Source organism: Periplaneta americana, chromosome 9 (genome assembly GCF_040183065.1).
Source record: "Periplaneta americana isolate PAMFEO1 chromosome 9, P.americana_PAMFEO1_priV1, whole genome shotgun sequence".
In the NCBI taxonomy this organism is placed as follows: Eukaryota; Metazoa; Arthropoda; class Insecta; order Blattodea; family Blattidae; genus Periplaneta; species Periplaneta americana.
In genome coordinates, this window is record NC_091125.1 from 115,563,540 (window position 1) to 115,586,331 (window position 22,792).

The window sequence follows — 22,792 nt, forward strand, 5'->3', positions numbered from 1 at the left end:
ATCATGACAATACTTCCTAAAAGTGTAATTATTAAAACTTTGTTTGACATATGTACATTAATAATTCAAAACTATGCAGTTAAGATCTTCTCGTTAATAAATAAAGGATGACAATGTTCATGATAATGAGAATTGGTGATAATTTTAATGGCCTTTTTCTGTAATTTAAAAATCTTGATGGCATGAGTTCTGTTGCCCCATAATAAGATATGATACCATATTTTTAAATACTGTGAAAATAGACGTAATAGGCAGTCTTAATATAATTTAATGATAAAATAATTTTTAATCTTCTTGAAAAAAATAAATAAATAAATTCCTGGATAATTTGATACTTCAATGCTCAATATGTTATTTCCAAGTTAGCTTTGTGTCAACCACAATTCCAAGCATGTTACAAGAACAACTCATTGAACAAGATTCTAATTTAAATGTTAAATGATTCTGTTTTATTTTCATTTAAGACTAAATCATTAGCTTTAAACCATTTTTTAACTCTTACAATATAAGTCGGTGTTTCATTTTCAACCAACTGGAGGTTTCTATTACGATTGAATATTGTTGGAATGAATATTAAAACCATTATCATTAATGGCAATGAAGAGGAAAATTGGCCTGATACTGATCCTTGTGGAACTCCATATTGAACATTCATTACATTACATTTCTTATTATTAACGACAACACACACTTTACGTTCAAGTAAATATGAAGAAAATAAGGATATTCTGTACTACAATAATTTGACTTTGAAATTAATATTTCATCATCAATAAAATTAAAATTCTTGCTAAGATAAAAAACCCGTTGCTTTAATTAATTTGTTATTGTCAAATGCATTAAGTATATTCCTTGTAAGATAGGCTACTGTACTAGTTCTGTGATCTGGCCGAAATTCATGCTGATGTTCATTAAATACATTATAATGTTCAAAATATTAATCAATTTGCTCTTTAATCAGTGATCCTAAAACTTAGAAAAATACAGCTATATTAGCAATAGGCATATTTACTACGTTCATCCTGATTTATTTTTTTATAAACTGGTACAACTCTTGATAATTTAAGAGTAGTTGGAAAAATGCCAGTTAGAAGACTATTGTTTAAACAAATTGTCAGAGGATGTACATTATTATAAATGATCTGTTTGATAAAATAATTTGACATGTTGTGAGTGTCTTTAGTTTTAATATTTTTTAGTTTTCAGACATGTTTCATTATGTCACTCTTGTAATCGCTTTCCATTAGAATTCGGTTTATTATTTATTTCAATTAATAAATTAAGAGCAGAGCCTATTGTTTGAGGTAACTGAGCTTTAATTCTTGATGGGTATTCAGTTAAAAATGAAATTAACTCTAATCGGGTATAATAGGAATATCATTCAGTCGTAGTACTGAGTCTTTTCTGATTAAATACCAAACAGCTTTGCTTTTATTTCCCGAGGTTCCAATGAAATTTACATTAGCATTCATTTTGAAGTTTTTGTTGAGAGTTTTATATTTTCGATGGTTTCTTAAGTAGTCTGCTGCAACAAACATTAGCTGTAGCAGGTTGCAAGGGACAGTGAAGTGCATTCCATAACCTCTCCTATCCAAAACCCAACCTCAACCTGCTCGTGGTGCAACCTGCTTTTACAGATGAGGCTCTGGGGACCGAGTATTGGCGGTATAACCACAACATCAGAAATAGAGGAAATGCTATTTCATCTCTTATGCTGGCCTGCCATGGCGTAGAAATGTTCCACAAGTGGTGCTTGTGAGAAAGGTCGGTGGACTCTAAAACTCCTCCTGGCCAGGTCCGATGAACCCATTAACCAACGACAGGTGTGGCCCTCCAGTCATACTGGGGGTTTACGTGAGTGGGTGATGTAACCACCATTACAAACAAAAAATTTGTGCCCACTTAAAAAACTGTTACACTTATGCTAATTAACCTAATGGCAAATCCTTCAAATAAGTTTTCCGGAGGTAAAATAGTCCCCTTTCGGATCTCCGGGTGGGGACATCTGCAGGACGTCATTTACAAAACATCCTTAAAATTCTCCAATGGAACACAGGAGGACTTACACAGAGCAAAAAAGCCGAACTACAAACAATCATAGAGGAAAAAGGGATAGATATATTTATTATACAAGAAGCAAATGTATCAAGAGATCAACTGAAATACTTTAAAATTTCTGGATTCAATATATATATATTCTCCCTAAATCACGTCAAGTAGCTAGTGGAATTCTTGCAGGTGTTAGAATAAACATTTTATCAAAATTTAAAGTTATACAGGAAATGCAACAAGAAGACAAAGTAGAAATTATCCAAATTGAAATCTGGAAAGGAAATTCACATTACACCATATATGGAATATACAATCCACCTAATAACAACCCTGCTTACAGAACACGATTATTTGGCCAAACATTTGAATAAAATAGGAATTTACACAAATCCAAATTGCCCTCTATGCAACAAAGAAGAAGAAATGACTGAAGATCATCTCATAACCTGTGAAGTTCTACCTGATGGATCCACTACAGAGAAATATTGTAGAGCAAGAATGCTAATGGCTTCGTTGCCAAAGCCCGGCATTAGATAACAACAACAACAACATTAGCTGTAGCAGCTCAACTCTAGTATACATCTCTGTGTTATCCCTTAAGACTTCCATTTGATCCCACAGGAAGAAGTCAGGTCTAGCAGTCAATGTGGCCTTTTCTGTTATAAGTGTAAAATGAAATGAATTAGTTCTGCAGCAGTGGTGGCGGATTTTCAGGAAGAGGCAAGGGAGGCCACGCCTTCCGTCATATTTTATCAGAGTACAATATGTCACTATTCAGTCTGGCTGAGTTAAGATCATAGACAAGTTATAGCAACTGATGAAAATGTTTCCTTTTGTATTGATGAATATTACTATTCATTACGAGTAAGTTACGTCAAGTCAATCGCATCCAGTAGTTGGTGAGGCCTGCTTGGTATAGATAGTACAATTCGTACTGATAAAAACAGATATTGCTATAAACTGTACAGTGTTTGTGCTCTTGCAGTGATGGCATTGATGAGAGAGCAGGTAGGAAATATAATGGCACGATTCTCTGTAACGATGATGAGAGCAGTTCAACCAATAAGAAAGATGGCAAGTGGAATGTTTAAAACTAAACAGAACCTGCGAGAGGAGGTAAATTTAGAGAAAACCTACTCAATTCGGAGCTAGTTGTTGACAATGTAATGTTAGTCTGGGCTGCTTTCGGCTGTGCTTGATTGTATTGGCAAGCTATCTCTCTCTTTTTTGGTTTTAGAAAATCGCGCCATGTTTTCTTCCATTTTAGTTTCTCTTCCTGCGTGAAAGTTTTATTTTATGTTGGTAATTTTTTCTCTCTTGTTTGTGGGTGTTCCTTTTATCTTTTTCTTTTGTGTAGCAACATGTATGTATTGATAATTTATAAATAAATGCAAATTTTTCTCTAGTTTATTCTAGTAATAGTTGTAACCATGTTGTGACCTAATTGATCAGTTTGTGAAGAAGAAGGATCGTCGAGTGAATTTGCTGTACAAGTGTGTGTAGGCCCTAAATTTCTTTTTAATGCCTACAGTGCAACCTTTCATCAATTACATCTTGGCCTCAACTTTCAAGCATACTGGTCTGCAGCGACATAAATTTGATTGTGTTTGGGTAAAGGGGGTAGGTCATTTTTTGTGCGAATGAAGTTTTGTTCCCCAGATGAATAGACAAGTTAAATTTTGCAAGTGGGTTTGCAAAAAAAAAAACAATATAATACTAACATTTAATGTATTTTATTTGTGTAGAAAGTTATTTGCAATAAGGGTCCGAAGTTTAATTTTCATATATCTCAAAAATAAGTTATAAAAATTATCTCCCTTTACCCAAACACCATCGAATTACGGCACATTGAAGAACAATATGGTGCGATTTCTATCTTAAAATGACTCCCAAATTTAATGATTTTGGTTATGGATGAAGGGTTAAGTCGACAAAGTTGGACCCGAACCATATTTCCTCTTTTAAAACCATGTTTAAAATATTTGGAAATGACAGTTGAGATTATATTTTGTACTACTGTCAGAGTTGAGTTCAATTTTTAAATAGATATATTTTGTTTTCCAAAGGCAGGTACCGGTACTTGACTTTGTGTCATTCACCTAAGTATCCTAATCTAGGAATGGCCGAAGATTTAGGTTTTTTGCCGCTGTAGGCCTTGCTCTCAGTGCAACATAGGAACGATAATATAATTTAACATTTTTGTGAATATATGAATCAATCTTTTCCTTTATTTACGTTCGATAGTAATGGGCAGGGAACTAATCCGCAGAAAGGAAATTATGATATCTAGAGTTTTTATATTGTGGAGCTTGCCCTGTTCAAAGCAGTGTTCTATCACAGTCTAGTATATACAGTCACGAAGCTTGAGTTTTGAGGGTACTAGGAACAATAGACTGTGCTGGTACTATTTCGCATTGTCTGTAATGAGGCGATAGTAGCGATCTTAGTGGTTAGCAACTATCTATGGATGCATATTTACTACGTATTGAGCTTCGTGACTGTGGTATAGCTACATCTCGAACTATGTATTTACAGCTTGACCAAGTTAAGTCTGCGAGCCGAGAGGGGAAGTTGGAGACAGTTCTGTAGTTAAAGGAGGCGGTAACGAGAGGAGACCAGTACAGTCTCTTATGATAGCAAAGTTTTCCTGCTGTGCTTCAATTCATAGAGCGGTAACAATTTAAGACGCTTTGAAATAGACTGTACTTCTAATTCTGCTTGACAGTGAGGTTTGGCGTTCTGATTGGCAAGCGTGGAGAAATTTGCATGAGGGGGGAGGCTGGGAGACAGCGTAACTGTTGCCTTTATCTGAAGACAAGGACAACAAATGCGTGCGCTCCATAGTGTATTTTAAACGATGTTCACACGTTGAAATCTGAGCGTCAAGTGACCTATGTGGCAACTGTGTTTTGCCTCTACATTCCATCCTGTTATCCCCACTCGCAGACTTGACTTGGTCGAGCTGTACGTGTCTTCCTGCTCAATACCTCCTAGCAGTCCGCCTTCAGGCTAGTCAGTATTGACAGAGTAGGCTAGTCTCGTAGATTACCTTCATTCTCTTGTTGCCTATATGCTCGCAGATTACCAGTACCGCTTTCCTACAGAAAAACTTGCCATTATATGAACAGCTTACCCATACACTTCGCAACAATTTCAACCATACTGAAAATCGTAATATTTGGTACATGAGAACTACAGAATATAATAAGATTATTAACTTTAGACTCTGCATGAAGGAACAGGAGCCTCGTCCGAGATTGACCACAATATAATGCATATAATATTGTATTTGAGACCCAACTATTACAGGATATTGAAATAAAAACGAAAATAGGACATGCAGCTTATTTTACAATGTTTGTGAATCGGACGGTTTTTCTTCTGATTCAAGTTGCAGATTTGTATCCACAGTGACAGTAGGTCCATGTATGAAGGAATACTTGAATATTGAACCATCAGCCAAACGAAGGCCGAAAAGTAAATTATTTTGTGCAAGTTGCAAACGTCGGGGATCTCTGTGGTCACAGAAGAGTCCTTCCTCGAGTGCAACCATATCTATCAGGCAGGTGAAGAGTGGTAATTTGAAAACAGTATTACCGGTATGACTTTCCTGAAATACAAATGACAATGCAGTTAGTAAAACAAAAATAACACGCATTATTTATACAAAACAATAGTTTCGAAGTCTTCGCGGATATTTTTCTTGAAGGTTAAGTAGCTGCCAATGCTTTCTGTCCTTCCCGTGTATGCGCAATAAAAAGTAAATTAAAATATCTTCTAAATTTGTTTACTTACCATGTTGTTATTAAGGCGAAGTACGCTGTTAATATACAAAAAAACTTGGCTTCAAATAATGATCGTGTGAGAATTAGTTTAATCGCTAAGTATTCCCGAAATCCCTATTTCTTTGGTTAAGAATAATTGAGAGATCATTGTTTTGAATTTCCCACCTTTTCCGATTGTCAGTCTAAACCTAAACCTTCAACTGTTTAATCTTTCTGCTCAAACGCAGTGGTGTGTGACGTCTGGCCCGAATGTTAATGTAAAAACGTAGTTTTAGGGTGGTACGGAAGCTTGAAAATTGATCGATTATCCATATTAAAGAATAATTACTGACTGAAAAATGAAGGTACACAATTATTACTGTCAATATACATTCTCTATAACTAGATGCCGAAAGAAATTGTGTGTTACTTTAATTGTTTACAACTGTGACAGTTTTGCTTGACCTCCTTGTAGCAGGTGGTAGTTTTTGAGAATTATGTATCGTATTGAAATGTAAAGTTGTATGTAATTAATAAGACATAAACGATGTGTAGATGGTGTTTTGCTTAAATTATTGAACATTTGTTTGTTGTATGTAATATTTTGAACAGCTAGATTGACATCTCGCTCATATTTTGTTGCATTTCGATTTTACACGATACTTATTTGAGAATCGTGCGAAGAATATTGAAATCATATTGTGAAAAATATAAGCAACGTACTAACTTTGAGATCTAATGCAAATGTTTAAGCTTGTTACATGAAATGTACTATTACATAAGCTAATTATGTAAGCACTTGTCTGACTACAGTCAATGAAACATGACATCGATGGTGGTATTTTTTCTTCTAATGATTGATCGACAGTACTTGAAAGTGTTCAAAAATTGTTATGACCGGCATTAGCTGGAACCTCTATTAGTGTGGAAGTCTCGGCAAATGTTCATGTAATTTTATGCTGTGAAAAATGAACTATGTTTATCTTTTCATAATTTAAAATGTTTTATGGCATTAGAAGGGTATTTTTTAGTGACAATGAGACCAAATTTTCAAATTTGGAGCATCGTAGTCTGTTCCAATACGTAGTAATATTGTTACTATTGAGATTGAGTGATAAGTAAGTATGCATATACTACCTCTCATAGATCCTAAAGCATAATATTCAATATTTAGGCCCACAGAAGGAATTTTAAAGCCCTTGTTTACTAAATAGACCCAATCTAAAGTTCATTTTGGGGATTTCTTTACAATTACGTTACCACGTTAAGGTACAAATGAAGGGAATAACGCTCAAGGTCCATTTTAGAAAGTTTTGAGAAAAACGAATTTTAAAGTTTAAGCACATAATACTTAATTATCGTATGTGTGTATTTAATAGAAAAAGACATAGTGGAATGTGAAGAATGATTATTTCTTATTAATTAAACAATTACATTTTGTTCTGAAGTTGGATGGCAACAATGGAAAATGCAATATAAACGAACAATGTGTAAACTGCCAAAATAACGAGCAAGGTCCAAATAGATTACATGGGATACAGCGTGCATTATAGCGAAACACCACTTTTAACTCAAACAGCCTAATTTGTAGGATGGGTATTTTCCGAGCTAGAGGGCCGTGGTCTGTCAGTGTTACAACCAAACGTTTCGTCCACTACTCCAGTGGACATCTTCAGTGGCGTGGTACACGTGTGCGGAGAGATCTGCTGTGTGTATCAGGAACTGGCATTGAGACTGGTAGCACGTCGATATTTAAGGTGTGGGATGGTTGTGGCTTGTCGTCACTGCGGTCCGCCACGACTGACAGACCACGGCCCTCTAGCCTGGAAAATACCCATCCTATCAACGCCGGAGGTGAAAGCCTACATTCTAAGATTAGCGTAATTTGTTTTTGACAGTCTGATGTGTAATTTCAAAATATAATTATTATTCTTTTCCTTTCATTGTTCTTGTACTGTGGGTCTGTAAAACTGACCATTATTTGAAAGTTGACGAATTTTGCAATTTTGAAATAGCTTATAACATCATCACATGAAGCTGTTGAGGATTTTCAACTCTTTCACATTGTTTTTCTTCTGATTTCTTTTCAGTGGTCTGATATATAATTAAAATAATGTTAGAAAATGACTATTAAAACTAATTTAAATGCTTAATAGAATTTGAAAGGAAAATATTTGGGGCTAAGCGGGATGAAGTTACAGGAGAATGGAGAAAGTTACACAACGCAGAACTGCACACATTGTATTCTTCACCTGACATAATTAGGAACATTAAATCCAGACGTTTGAGATGGGCAGGGCATGTAGCACGTATGGGCGAATCCGGAAATGCATATAGAGTGTTAGTTGGGAGACCGGAGGGAAAAAGACCTTTAGGGAGGCCAAGGCGTAGATGGGAGGATAATATTAAAATGGATTTGAGGGAGGTGGGATATGATGATAGAGACTGGATTAATCTTGCACAGGATAGGGACCGATGGCGGGCTTATGTGAGGGCGGCAATAAACCTTCGGGTTCCTTAAAAGCCATTTGTAAGTAAGTAAGTAAGTAAAATACGATAAATAAAATTAAAGATAAAATATTTTTGACAAATAAAATAGAAACTCACTATATAGCTTTCGTTTCGTCCGCTGGATGACTATCAGGAACACCATTTTGGTGTCTTATTTTCCATAGTAGATTGGAATGGACCTCTAGGCGAAAGTGCAGTAGCTATTCAGAAATTCTCCTACACTTCTTCCATCTTACAGTCAACTACGAAGAATGTAAATAATTGATTAAATGGCGATCTTACTCGTGTTAATTGTGTAAGCATGTGCATGTACAGCTGTAAGCCGCATATGCTTACACAATTAACACGAGTAAGATCGCCATTTAATCAATTATTTATATTGAAGTGTTAAAAGTAGTGTACGAAAGATTCAACATGGATTACGAAGAATGGTTCAGATTTCTTCCTAGCATTAGTACCGGTAATCTTTTACTTCCGGTCATCAGACATCTCACATCTTATTTTATGGTTTATAAATCCCATATACTTATTGCGCTCGAGGTACCACTTGCTGGAAATGTCGACAGACAATAAAATTTCTCCTTTTATACACTAAGAAATGGCAAAATAGTATCACAATAAAATTTGTTATTCTTTCCCCACAGGATTCAGAGAATGTATTGAATTCACGCACAGAGTTAAGCAGAATTTCAGAACAGAAATACCACAACGTTAAGCATACTTCATCAGACGCTTTGTTCGAAACTGTTTCCTCATGTGTACAAAATCTACAAAATACAGATTTCCTAGTAGAAAGTGTAGACTATGGAGATAGCACGAAAAAGTGATAGTTGCCTGCAGTAATATGCTTCACTTGTTGAAATATTAGGAATAGGAAGATTCTTCTGGTAATCCATACAAATTGCTTCTTTAATCATAGACTTTATGGATTTAAAACATATCCAAACATTCAGAATGTTTTATAGCTCACACAACGTATCTCCTTTCCTCTTATATAGCTCATTTTGAATCAGATATGGTTTCTATTTATTCAAATTTTGTATTTGAGTTGCAGCTTTATTGTTGTTTACTTCTAATTCAAGTTTAGAAAAATATCGGCTCTAAATTTATCGCAAATAGGACGTGTTACCTGCCTGACCGTGAAACAAGCGGGCCCAGACTCAAATCCTGGTTAGGACAAGTTACCTTGTTGTTTTTTCCGGGATTTTCCCTCAATTCAGTACGAGCAAATGCTGGGTAACTTTTGGTGTTGGACCCCGGACTCATTTCGCTGGCATGATCGCCTTCATTTCATTCAAACGATTGATAACCACAGCAGTTGATAAAACGTCGTAAAATAACCAATTAAAAAAAAAGTGTCACTTCTGGAATATCCAAAACTTATGTTATACTAATACTCAAAAATCAGTATATATTGTTTGTATGACCTCATAGTATTTACAATGATAAACTCCTCAAATGAGCATTCTATGTAGCATATGAAGCCATTAAATTTCATTCCTTTATTAATATTATGAGAAAATCTCAATCTTGAACACTTACAATCGTCTCCTGTAATGTGACTCATTGTATCCCTTTCGATGAGTTAGAAATACTCCCAAAAACTTTTCTTTGTACTCTCATTTTACACAGCAATTGAATGTTCATATACATTCTCTATTACTTCTGGTGTCTCCATTTCATTCATTTCATTCAAGTATTCATTGCATTCGTACTGACCAGTGAAGAAATAATTAAATTATCTTTCAGGTCATTTTACATATTAAATTTCCAGAAAGCCAGTGACAGCTGCAGCATTATATGGCGAAACATAGAAGGAGAAAAAGCGGAATAGGAAAATGGATCTCGATCTTTCTTCATCAGAACCGACTGGAGCTTGATCGTTCTTCTGAAGTACCGGTACATGAAAACTCTAACACTCATTTTCGAGGACCATGATCGTTTTAACAGAAAACTAGCTAGATCACATGATAGTAGGCCTACTCCCTTTCCACACTAAGATGGCAATATTTTTTTTTTTTATTTTTTTAGTGAGTTATTTTACAATGCTGTATCAACATCTCAGATTATTTAGCATCTGAATGAAATGTAGGTAATAATGCTGGTGAAATGAGTTTGGGATCCAGTACCAATAGTTACCCAGCATTTGTTCATATTGGGTTGAGAGAAAACCTCGGAAAAAGCCTCAACCAGGTAACTTTTCGTGACCTGAATTCGAACCCAGGCCACATGGTTTTATGGTCAAATGTGCTACGGCATTATTAACTCAATTTCGATTTTTGATGGACCGTGATAATTTTTTCAGTTTACCCTTCAAATGTATTTACGCACTTGGTTTCTATTTGAGTCATATGTATTGTAAATACCATAATCAAAAGAAAAATTGAGTGCCGACACCAATTTCACACCGAAATAAGGGTGGAAAGTAGCTGTAAAAGTGGTGACTGGCAGAGAGATGTGGGCAGACAGGGTTGTTCTGTCGAGATGGAAGACTAGGTGGCAGGGAGGACTGCACATATATCTTATTTCCGTGCATTTCCTTATTGATCACAGTAACCACAGAAAAATAGTGAATTTTCTTAAAGTCGAATCAGTGACGAAAATACACGTCTTTACCTGGTTTCTGTGTTGCAAGAAAAATATGGCCCTTTGTCATAAACTGTTAGAGTTTGTCATTTTAGAAGGAAATTGTACATCTGATTTGTCAGAACATTTACTTGCAAAGTAACTAGTTCATTCATAATCGGTAGAAAAAAGAGTTGCGATTTGCTTAAAATCTGCTTATTTTTTTCTCCATTTTATCATGTATAAGAAAATGCAATATAAAATTTAATAATATGGATTGTATGTTTAAAATATTTGGTCTGGAGCAATAATAATAATAAGCCTCACGTCAAAAACTTAATTTACCAAATATTTACTTTGTACAAATTAACATAAAGCTAACTGTTTGAGAGAGAAAAAGGAAAAGTGACACAAAAGTGACACAAGTAGAATAGGTTTTCGTCAATAAACATGGACAGGTAATGACTTCAAGTCGTTGTGCTTCCCATTACGCTACCAGTCTCAAGGCCCCTACATATTTTCTTTGACATTGATATATGCTTTATCTGTAATAAAGAAATATAAATATGTGTTATATGTACTGGTATATCTTTTTTCTTTTTTTTTAATTCTTAAACATGTGTTATATGTACTGGTATATCTTTTTTTTATATTAGTGTACATCTGCATTGTTTCTATATCCATTCATTTTAATTCTGTGCCATCAGTTTTTATCAGTGAAGTGTAGGCCTACACTGTTTCATTGTATTCTCACTGTTTGCTGGGCATATGACGTGCTATGATTTTTGGAAAGTAAAATATTTGGCAACAGCTACTTGAAATTAATGCAGTGATTAAATTAATTCTTTTTTACAACATTGAAACTAATTTACGGCACAAAGTGTCATAAAAATAAGCAGAGAAATTTGAATAATCATGTCCCTTTTTTGTTTTTAATACTAGCTGAATTTAACCTATTTTTAAAGTTTTAAATACTTTTATACTCACATCTATTTGGAGTTCTAATCCTTTTGTCAGATAGAATACCAGTGACAGTTAAGAAATCCTCACAAGTGTAAAGGTGAAATGAACCACATGACCTAATCTTTGTTACTTGATGATGATAATGAAATTGATGATGTCGATGATACTAACAGTAATAGTCATGCAATGGTTGCATGGTTCCATTACTAATCTTTACTTCATGTTCACATACTTGTAAATCACATTTGAAGAGCCCGGGCAGAAGTCAAGTAAACCATTGAGATTTTGTAACAACACTGCAGAGTAACAAAATATGAATACCAGTTTAGTGGCTGTGAGAAGTGTCCCAGGGCAGAAATCAAGTAAACCATGGAGATTTTTGTAACATCATGGCACTTTTTCTATGCCGTACTTAGTATCATCATCATCATCATTATCTTTTCACGGTATAAGCATTTCCATTGCCTGTTCCGGCTTCAAAGATCATTTCATCTCTTGTGAGGTCGACCCTGGTTTCTTCTTCCACATGGTTTGTAGTTCATTCCCAATTTGGGGATCCTATTTTCGTCCATTCGTAATACGTGTTGTCTCCATTTATGTCTGTAGTCCAAAATTTTTTCATTCATAAAATAGATGTCCAATTTTTTCCTGATATCTTCATTATATAGTTTGTCCAAACTTGTGGAACTTTTGACTTGACGTAAAAATTTCACTTCAACACTGTACTTAGTACAGTAACAAAATATAAATGCCAACTAAGTGGCTGTGAGAAATGTCCTGGGCAGAAGTCAAACCATCGAGATTTTGTAACATCACAGCACTTCTCCTATACCATACTTAGTAAGTAACAAAATATGAATGCCAACTTAATGGCTGTGAGAAGTGCCCCAGGCAGAAGAGAAGTAAACCATTAAGATTTTTTGTAACATCACAGCAATTTTTCTATACTGTGAATTGAATGGAATTTAAGATGGAGAGGGCTATAACAGCCCTAGCACTGCGACCTGAAAGATCTATTGTGCATCCCCGTCATAATATCCTATCGGTTCAATAGTTTGATGTTCTTAATAAACTGAATCAAATTACAGACTGGGACAGTTGATAACTCATCAAGCTTTGGAAAATGTTTTCGAAAGATGAGAACTATTTGATGGGTGAGTGCATTGCAGTTGCACAATAAATGAGCGACAGACTCATCTCCCTGTGAACAATGAGTATGGCCTGGGTTGATATTATGTCCCATCCTTTACAGGTTCTTCTTGAGGGCACAGTGTCCTGTAAGGAATCCGACTGCCAGTGGAGCTATTTCTTGCTCAGATTTAACAGGTCACTTGACTTGCTTTTATTAAAATCTCTTATGAGGGTCTTAGAGTGTTTGCAGTCTTCACTTGAGTTCCAGTAGTTTGCGTTTCTTGAAAGCCCAATCTCTGATAACCTGTTTTACTGGTCTTAGAGATAGTCCCAGCACAGGCTCAGGTCCCATGAATGGGAATACCAGTTTTGACTTAACCAAGGGGGCTTCAAGTGCCTTAAGTGCCACTTGGCTGTCTGAAAGTATAAGAATATGTCTATGATTGTAGCCCTCCTAATACTTTCCCTGATATTGGCTAAGATAGCAAAAATCTCAGCCTAAAAGACTGTGGTATATTGACCCATTCTAAAAGAAAGCTTGGTGCCATTTCCAAATAACCCAGCATCAGTTCCTGACTTGGTTTTGGAACCATCAGTGTACCAGACTGGACCCTTATTGTGTTCTCAGGTTTAACCTGACTTTCTCATTCACTGCTCTTTGTGTAAGTGACAGTGAATTTGTTGTCAAACGAAACCCTTTGTTCCAAAAATGTCGGTTCTCATATTGAGAATCCGATAAACATCGCTGTCCCAAGGGAGTCTGAGGTGATCCAAGTGTTCAATATTGAACACCGTTGTCTGGCAACAGATTCTGTGGAATGCTATGAGGGCCTCAGCCTCAACCCAGACGTGTAATGAGGTGAGTCCTATCGCATTTCCAGTGCCGCAGTGGGAGTTGTTCTAAATGCTCCCGTTATTGCTATGCAGAACACCCTTTGCAATTTGTTAAGTTCAGTTCTGCAGTTCTTTAGTTTAACTCTTGGCCATCACATAAGGGCGGCATAAGAGAGTAAAGGTCTTACCATAGTGAAAAGGCAGCTATAACTTTTACTTATTGCTCTCTCTAATATTATTGTTCCCTTAAATTTGACTTGAATGGAATATCTTGCCGGTACATCTGCCTGTATCTGCATTCTACATCTCTCCCTTTAATTACTTCCCATATATTCCACAGTAAGTAATTTTATTTCTCTAGCAGTTTTCTAAATCAATAAATAATTGTGAATCTGAACAATTTCGTGCGTTTTTTTTTACGATAATGTAATTACCTGAACCTTTATATGAAGCTCTGATGTAAACCCTGTGTGAATTGCTTACAACCGAATATCTTTATATAACTCGTGTTTGAGATATGTGACTTTTGTACTTGTCTTCCTGCAGGTGTACTGGATAGAGATGTAAAGCCATTAATGTGGATGTTAATATGACTTCACCCAGCAGGATTCAGCAGTTGTGGGAACTGTTTGTACAAGCAGAGCATTCATCTTATGAGGTAGGCACCTGCCGTTGTCTATTGCATGCAGTAGTCATGAGATAAAGTTTGATTATATATGTTGATTACACACTTTTAATACTTTGTATCACTTAGGAATAAGATTGTAATGACAACTTTCATGTGTTAAAAAATGAAAAACTAAGTTGTAAATTACCTAGTTGACTAGTTTTGACTTCGTATGAGCCATCTTCAGAATTAGTGAGGTCCTTGCTTCTTACAGTTTCTTCAGTTCAAACACGATACAAAGAATATATTACAGCCATAACCAAATCACACAATACCACCACATATGCAGAACACATCACAAACACCAACTAAGTTATAGCAATATAGAAACAGACATGGAAATCCTACATATCCAACTGAAAAACCAGAAATTAAACACACTAGAACAATACGAAATAATACAAACACACAAAAACACACCCACAACACAGCCTCAATACAAAACTAAATTTGAGGGCACACACCCTATTTGACTCCACACTACCAAATAAAAATGTATCCCACATCAAAACAATTGAAGAAACCGGAAGAAACAAGGATCTTGCTAGTTCTGAAGATGGCTGATACGAAGTCGAAACTAGTAAACTAAGTAATTTACAACTTAGTTTTTCATTTTAACACATACAAGTTGTCATTATAACTATATTCCTAAGTAAAATTTGATTATTAACATTTGTTGGCCATTACGACCAAGTTGATTTATTTTTTTTAATTATATGTTTTTAGTTTCCAATAAATTTCAAATGCGACACCATAAATTATTTTATGAGTTGAATTGATGGTAAGTAGTATATTTTGTACCGAAAATTGTTCTAATTCAGTGTTTATCCAAAATTACGTGCAAGTTATCTTTTTTCCTGCTTTTTGTCATTATAGGTAAATTCTGGATAACATTTTTAAACATGTCATAATAATTTTATGCTATAATCTCTCCTTTTCGTCACCAGTATGTTTTAGTAAGCAGATATGGTGAATATTTGTATGAGTTTTACAGTCGTGTTTAACACAAACACAAGTCATTCTGTTTTATGTTACCATCTCGAATGAATGTTTTGTTGGGAAAAAGATGCCCAGACCATACTTTGTATTTGACGAGTAATTTGAAAATATCTGAAACTGTAATTAATCCTCACAACAGAGGAGCACGTTGAATTTAGGAGAGAGTGGATTTGTGTAGTAACAAATAATTTATTTACAGAAACAAGGATGGTTGGACATTTTCTTAGCAGAGTTCCTGGTTCAAGTCAAGGAAGGAAAAAGTGTTGAAGAAATATTATCATTCTGGTATGTCATAGCTAACAATTTTTTTTTAATAATCTAGACGCAAATCAAATGCCCGTCATTAGTTAGAAAAAGAAGAATTTTAGGTCTAGCTTTTTCTTCATTATCACAATTGCCATCATCCTCAATCTCAACCTCCTCCTCCTCCTCCTCCTCCTCCTCCTCCTCCTCCTCCTTCTCGTTCTCCTCCTCATCGTCGTCATCATCATCATCATCGACATCATCCAAAAGAAAATGTCTGTTCTGACTGTATACTTTTATATTAGGTAATTCCGATGTTACTCAAGTCTACTTGGATCTAAGCTTGTGTCAGTAAACTCGTGATGATATCTGTTACGTAAATATACAGTGTTATTAAGTACATAATTTTTTTTATACTCTGGTCATATCACGAGTTAATCTTTTGGGTGAAATCCGAAGGCCTATGTACTATTGTTGAGACTGGTTCTATTGTTGTGAACTAAGTAGATGGCGTCTGTTATGTATTACTGATTTGTTATGAATATGATTTTGGTGATGAATGAAACCGATTCAGGGATGTTGTGGCCCGAATTTCCTGGCATTTGACTTATGGTTGAGGGAAAACCCTGAAAAACCTTAACCAGGAAATTGAACCCGGGCCCTCTGTGTAAGAGACCAGCATGCTGACCCCTACACCACAGAAGTGGTCTAAATTTCCCTATATTCTGCAACTAGCAGAGAATAATGTTAACAACACTGTTGTAAATTATTATAATAATATATCTCAATTTAAATACTTCCATTTTCATTTGTTTTTGTGTGTAAGTTGTGTTATAAATGTGAAGCTGATTATGGTTATGAAGTTATTTTCCAATTCCTCTACTTGCAGTGCACCTGGTGGTGTTGCAACATTAATCGGCTGTGAGTTACTATCAGATGTTCACAAAATCTGTTCCCTGCCTGGTGATGGAGAGGATTTATCTTTACTACGTAAACACTTCCTGCAGGGACGGGGTTGGCGCAGTTTGGCAACACTGCAATGTCTTGGAGTGCGGGTAATGAAGTGAAATATCTATAATAATAATAATAATAATAATAATAATAATAATAATAATAATAATAATAATAATAGTAATAATTGTTCTATTCTCAATGGTTTTGTTTTAACTACATGTTTTAATGCACTATTAAAATGTTATGTACTTTTCAGAACTTGTCATGTGGACGAGAATTGGCAAGCCTGCTCATTTCACTGTACCCTGTGTGTCTCCAGAAGTTGGGTCCAGAACAGAAAGAAAACATGACATTAGAGAATCCCTTTATCCTGTTGTCCAAGGATTCTGGCAGCTTAGACGATATTCCGAGGTAATCTCTAACTTGCGTGACATGTAATATTGACATAATGTAGTAAATACTAATACCGATATGTTGTCGAGCATTATAATGTACAGGCCTAAACATATCATAAACTGATTGTACATTCATCACATCATGTACATTCCTTTACGAGCAAATGAAATTTATTTCACAGATTCACATTATTTCGTAAGATAGTCATCCTCACTGATAATAAATCTGAAATAGAATAAATTGTTTCTTTTGAACGACTTAATGATAAAAACTTAAAGGAATAGCTTACTAACAAAGGAATGATCAGAAATAAAATAGACATAAACTTCTGTACTACACTCCCATTCATTGAAATCAACAGCCAAGAGAACATTTAAACATGAAACAGACAATATATAGAAACGTAATGAAACAAATTCTGGTGTACTATACTTCATAACTCCTCTCTGGTGCCAGAACTTCCGAGAAACTCTTTTCAGATTAACAACAGGACATGATTGATTTTCGTATCACCAAAATGTACTCTTGGTTGTAAGTTCAATGAGTTCAATGCTATTATGGATAGAAATAACCTCCAAGTGTTGAATAACAGCAAAACAATCAGCAGTTTATAGTAGGAAGCAAGAAGGGAAATAGACCGCTAGGTGCTTATGTATGAGACCAGATTTTAAAAATGACTTCCCTTTAGTGAACTTTATAGAGTTTCAATTGAACTCCATTACAAGGATTCGAACGCCTCCCAAGATGAAGTTGATGCGCACCGTGCAGCAGGGTCTTTGTCCCCCGATCAGAGCCGAGCTGATGCGAAGCCACAGCAACACATCAACCAAGACAAATCGCTCTGGGCGCCGCACCAGAACGCCTGTGAAGGGCAATGCTTCACCTATTGTGACACTGGGTGGCGCAAGTGGAGACACCACTGGAGCTACTAGTGACTCTGAGCACTGTCTGGGCACAGAAAACCAACTAGAGCAGCTTAACAAATCCAGCACCACACTTAGGTAAGCTAGCACATAAACAACTATGGATCCGAAGTTTGGCCAAGGACATTGACTTTCTGAGGGATATTGACAATTGATTACCTCAGATGGGAGTAGTGACTAACAATATTTAATGAATTTTGACGTGAATGAGAAACTGTTCTTTTGTTGATATCCTTTCATTCAGGATTTTTTTTATATTGTATATTTATGTCTTGTGGCCCCTGGCCTTATTTTCTTTCTGAAGAATGCTGTGCTATGGATTATTATTATTATTATTATTATTATTATTATTATTATTATTTATTTATTTATTTATTTATTTATTTATTTATTTATTTTTTATTGTTCACTTTAACACTCATATTAAAACCACAATCTAGTATATACAGTCACGAAGCTCAATACGTAGTAAATATGCACCCATAGACAGTTGCTAACCACTAGGATCGCTAATATTGCCTCATTACAGGCAATGCGGAAAAGTCCGGCACAGTCAATTGTTCCTAGCACCCTCACAACTCAGGCTTCGTGACCGTATATACTAAACTGTGTTAAAACTATAAAACTTTAAGCTGAAACGTTGAAAGTGTTAGAAATTAAAAAAAAAAAGTAATATACTTTATGACTATGGCTCGGATAAAGTAACTGCAACAGAATAGGCATTCTTGAACCATGCATTTTGTTTACAAACATGAACTGCTGGAAAGAACACTCCTCACCCCCTAGCTAAACACTTTTAACGTTTTAACTTAAGAAAGTTTTATAGTTTTTATTATTTTTCATTAAACGTCCACTGCCCTCGACCTTGTTTAAACTCACAAACTTCGGAGCATAGTAATCACTCAACCAGTAAAGACAACAGATGCGTGTTGCATATATATACAGTTGTTATTTCCTCAACAAATTAGAGCCATTTGGCCTCCTCTTCCTACTCCTCAAAGTATATCTGGATACAAGTTTTATCACTTATGAATTATTAAGTTGTTTAGATAAATTCTGAATTCAGAAGATGATGTATGTAACATCGAAACTAGTTAATCAGATAAAATAATATCATAATTTAAATATTAACACAGTGAAGTTGTTATTTAATTAATCTAAATAACTTAATAGTTCATCAGTGATTAATGATTATATAACTGTTAAAAAAGTGTATTCAAGAACGAAGAAACATGTTTTGTCTTTGTGTGTTGTCAGAATTTGGCTGGACCCAATGGACTTCGACTATTTCACCTCAGTTGTGCGCAGTGAAGATGAGGCCCGGTTGGACCGACCTGACTACACTCCCAGTAGAAGACGGCCTCATGGAGGTAGGTACTGTGTTGCACAACTGAGGAAAAGATAATGGACATTATTCATTTGTTTATAGAATTAATTTATTAGAGTACAGTTGTGTAAGGTTTGACAGAAAGGAATTCTTCACCACCACTGCCACAAATACTTCATTAACTTCACCATGAATGTGATCATGATGATGCTCATCATCAGTTAGACTACAACCATCACAATAACACACCACTACTACTTTTACTTCTATTACTACTATTGGTGCTGCTTCTGCTGCTGCAACCACCCATCTATAGTGAACTCAACTGCAATCACCACATTGTCGTCCTTAGTGGTCTTGCGATTACCATACTGGATGTTAGATCTGGAGTTCGTGGGTTCATATCCAGCTGAGTGTAACGAACTTGAAAAGACATTAAAATTTTTATCGACTTCCTCTTGGAGGTAAGTAAAGCCTGGAGATTCTTGCAATAATTTATGGCACTTAAAAGAAATTTGTCCCTCGTAGAGGAGTCGAGGCAAGATTCGTCAGCCATTTCTCATCCATGTTTAATTTCGACGTTGAATAACCTCTGTAGTTGAAAACATTGTTAAATTAAATACTACTATTGCTGCTGCTGCTACTGCAGCCACCATTGCTATGGTTGCTGCTCCTGCCACTGTCGCAACTACTATTTGTTAGAGGGAATAAAATACAATTAGAAAGATATGTTCACGTAAGACGAATGCCAGAGCAGAAATTACTAATGAACATTTTAGAATGGTTTTCACCCGGAAGAAAGAAGAGAGGTCAACCTATGATCATATAGTTACATGAGGTTAGAAGATCGATGGGATGAAAAGGATTTGAAAGAAATGGACTGAAAGGAAGACAGGATGGAATGGAAAAGAAGAATTGAGAACATCACCCGAATAAGGGCGTATAGAGCAAAATGTAGCTCCGATATAAACTAATTTCAATATTTGTCAGCTGTCAGGTTCATCACAGTTGTGTCGAAAAAGTTTTTCTTCAGTGTGTAAAGTATACTTTTTCGACACAACAATGATCAGCCTGACACCTGACAAACATTGAACTTAGTTTATACCAGAACTACATTTTGCTCTATACGCCCTTATTCGGGTGATGCCCTCAGTTGTTGTTTATTTCCAATCTTATATAGTGTTCCTTTATTAATTTGCATGTTGTTGGGATTTCTACACTAAAGACAGGCTTTGCTTTAATTTGGGTGGATTTTTTTAGCTACTTATCAGCTTCATTGTCAAGCAGATCCACATACGATGGCATCCATTGGAAGACAATTTCCTTATTTCTTGATTTGATGTTTTTATACTGTTTTCTTATATCTTGTAGATTTTCTGATGTTTTGTTGTTATTGGATATGCTCTTTAATGCTGCTTTGGAGTCTGATAGAATTATGTTTTTCTTTATATGTGGCTTGTATAAAACATTAAATAGAGCAGTTTTTATTGCTGTTCTCCTTCGAAATTGTTTGTATATTTTCGCAAGGGTGTATATTGCGAAAATTCTGTGCTAAATATTCCAAAGCTTGCCTCGTTGTTTGTACATGAACCATCACTATAATCGTATACCAAGCACCAGTTGGATATCTTTCTTCTATAGTTGCTATACTTGTTGCCTTCAGCACTTCTGGTGGGTCACTTGATTTTGAGACTGGTTTCTAGTTGTATGTTAATGTCTTTAAATTCGAGGAGGTGTAATAAAATGTTTGTGTATTTTGTGTTTATTTGTGAAATTTCCCCAGTATCATATTCAGCCAGTTGAAAATAGAACCTTCTCTCTGATTTGTATGATACTTTACTAATTCCTGTAGTAACTCGCTAATATTTTGAAATGAAAGTATTGTAATGAAGTGAATGTGAATGTTTTTCACTTCTGTTTTGGGTTAGCTCTCACTGAATAATGCTGTTTATTATCGGAGATGGGTTAAGGTTTTATTTATTTCATTCATCATCATCGTCCTTGCAGGTATTAGGCGTAGTGGCCTGTTACGGTCTCCATCCATCTTTTCAGGGGGCGTCCCAAAGATCGTCTTCCATGTGGTATATAGCGGAGAATTTGTCTTGGGAGTCTGGAACGGTCCATTCTATTGACATGGTTAAGCCATTTTTGTCTATAGTGGTTGAGATGTTCATAAATAGGTGTAATTTTCAATTCTTTTGTAATTAGTTCATTCCTTTTGTGGTCAAGCAAGCTGTAGCCGGCAGTCCTCCTTAGAAATCTCATTTCTGCAGTTGTTAGGCGTTGAACATCTGAGTTTCGGACAGTCCAGGCCTCACTACCATACATGAGGACAGGTCTTGCTAGAACTTTATATGCTTTTAACCTGGTATGTTTTTGGTTTTTTGTGGTTGTGAAAACCTGGTTGATGGTTCTTAAGGCTCCATTAAAATGTTGAATATTTTCAGATATATCAGTAACAGGTAAACATGTCAAATTATAACCTAAATATTTAAATGAGTTTACCTGTTCTAACGTATGGGTTCCAATGCAAATTTTACTCCTAACTGGCTGTTTACCTTGGAATGCCATAATTTTTGTTTTGTTTGGGGAAATTTTCATATTGAAATTTTGTGCTATTATATTCAGGTGATGTATTGAGTATTGCAGCTCGTCTTTATTTGTAGCAAAAAGAACCTGATCATCTGCATTTAATAATGTATCTAGAGTACAATTTCGGAAGAGCAGGATGTTTCCATGAATTGTTAGTCGCCAGTGTCTGAATTTATTTAATTATTTTTTATAATTTATTAATTTAATGAAATTTTTAAATTTACTTTCTTTAATGTAGGAATGAAAAAGTGTGATGGATACCCTGTATGCAATGTGATGAAATTTTAGACTGATTACAGATTATGTAATTGTTTATTGGTGTTATTCTCTAACTGCTTCGCAGGAAGAGGGGACAGAATTTTGGACTCCAGAAGGTCCCTTAGTCCGGGTGACTTTGAAGACTCACGGACAAAGGAGGTACTATCTGCAGAGATCCACTGCTACGAGTTCTTCCGCCTAGTGATTGATTTGCTGAGGAGCTTGTGTGGCACAGAACTAAATGGAATCTCTCCAGTGACTGCCAATAGTGGACAGCATATTTCCCTGCAGGCTGTCAACTTCGCGCTGGAGAACCTATGCACACTGCAGTTTGGAGGCAATACCAACATCAATCTAGTCACTGCCCAAATAGCTGAGCTCAAGGCAGCCATGACCCGCTTACTACTTACGGCCTTGGAGAAGGTAAGTTGTCTCTGTTATGGAAAAAATTGTTTATGATGTGTGTGTGTGTGTGTGTGTGTGTGTGTGTGTGTGTGTGTGTGTGTGCGCGTGTGCGTGTGCGTGTGCGTGCCACACAGTGATATTATTATTGTTATTTGTTACCTGTACTTACTTTAAATTAAATATTTTTTCTCTTAGCGTGTAATATTCT

General features: G+C 35.6%; 1 protein-coding gene across 5 annotated transcripts in view; it reads left to right on the forward strand.

Annotated features, from left to right (window-relative positions):
• The first annotated feature begins 6,049 nt into the window (after positions 1-6,049).
• The window catches only part of mv (lysosomal-trafficking regulator mauve), a 120,815-nt gene continuing 104,072 nt past the window's right edge, over positions 6,050-22,792 (forward strand). For all 5 annotated transcript variants that reach the window (XR_011333988.1, XR_011333989.1, XM_069835670.1 and 2 more), the window contains exons 1-8: positions 6,050-6,181; positions 14,367-14,478; positions 15,686-15,771; positions 16,619-16,784; positions 16,940-17,094; positions 17,805-18,080; positions 19,260-19,372; positions 22,265-22,602. Coding sequence is in view for 3 of the 5 variants with exons in the window: in XM_069835670.1 (XP_069691771.1) it covers positions 14,410-14,478; positions 15,686-15,771; positions 16,619-16,784; positions 16,940-17,094; positions 17,805-18,080; positions 19,260-19,372; positions 22,265-22,602 (1,203 nt within the window). In the remaining 2 variants the exon portion in view is untranslated. The remainder of the gene's footprint in view (positions 6,182-14,366; positions 14,479-15,685; positions 15,772-16,618; positions 16,785-16,939; positions 17,095-17,804; positions 18,081-19,259; positions 19,373-22,264; positions 22,603-22,792) is intronic.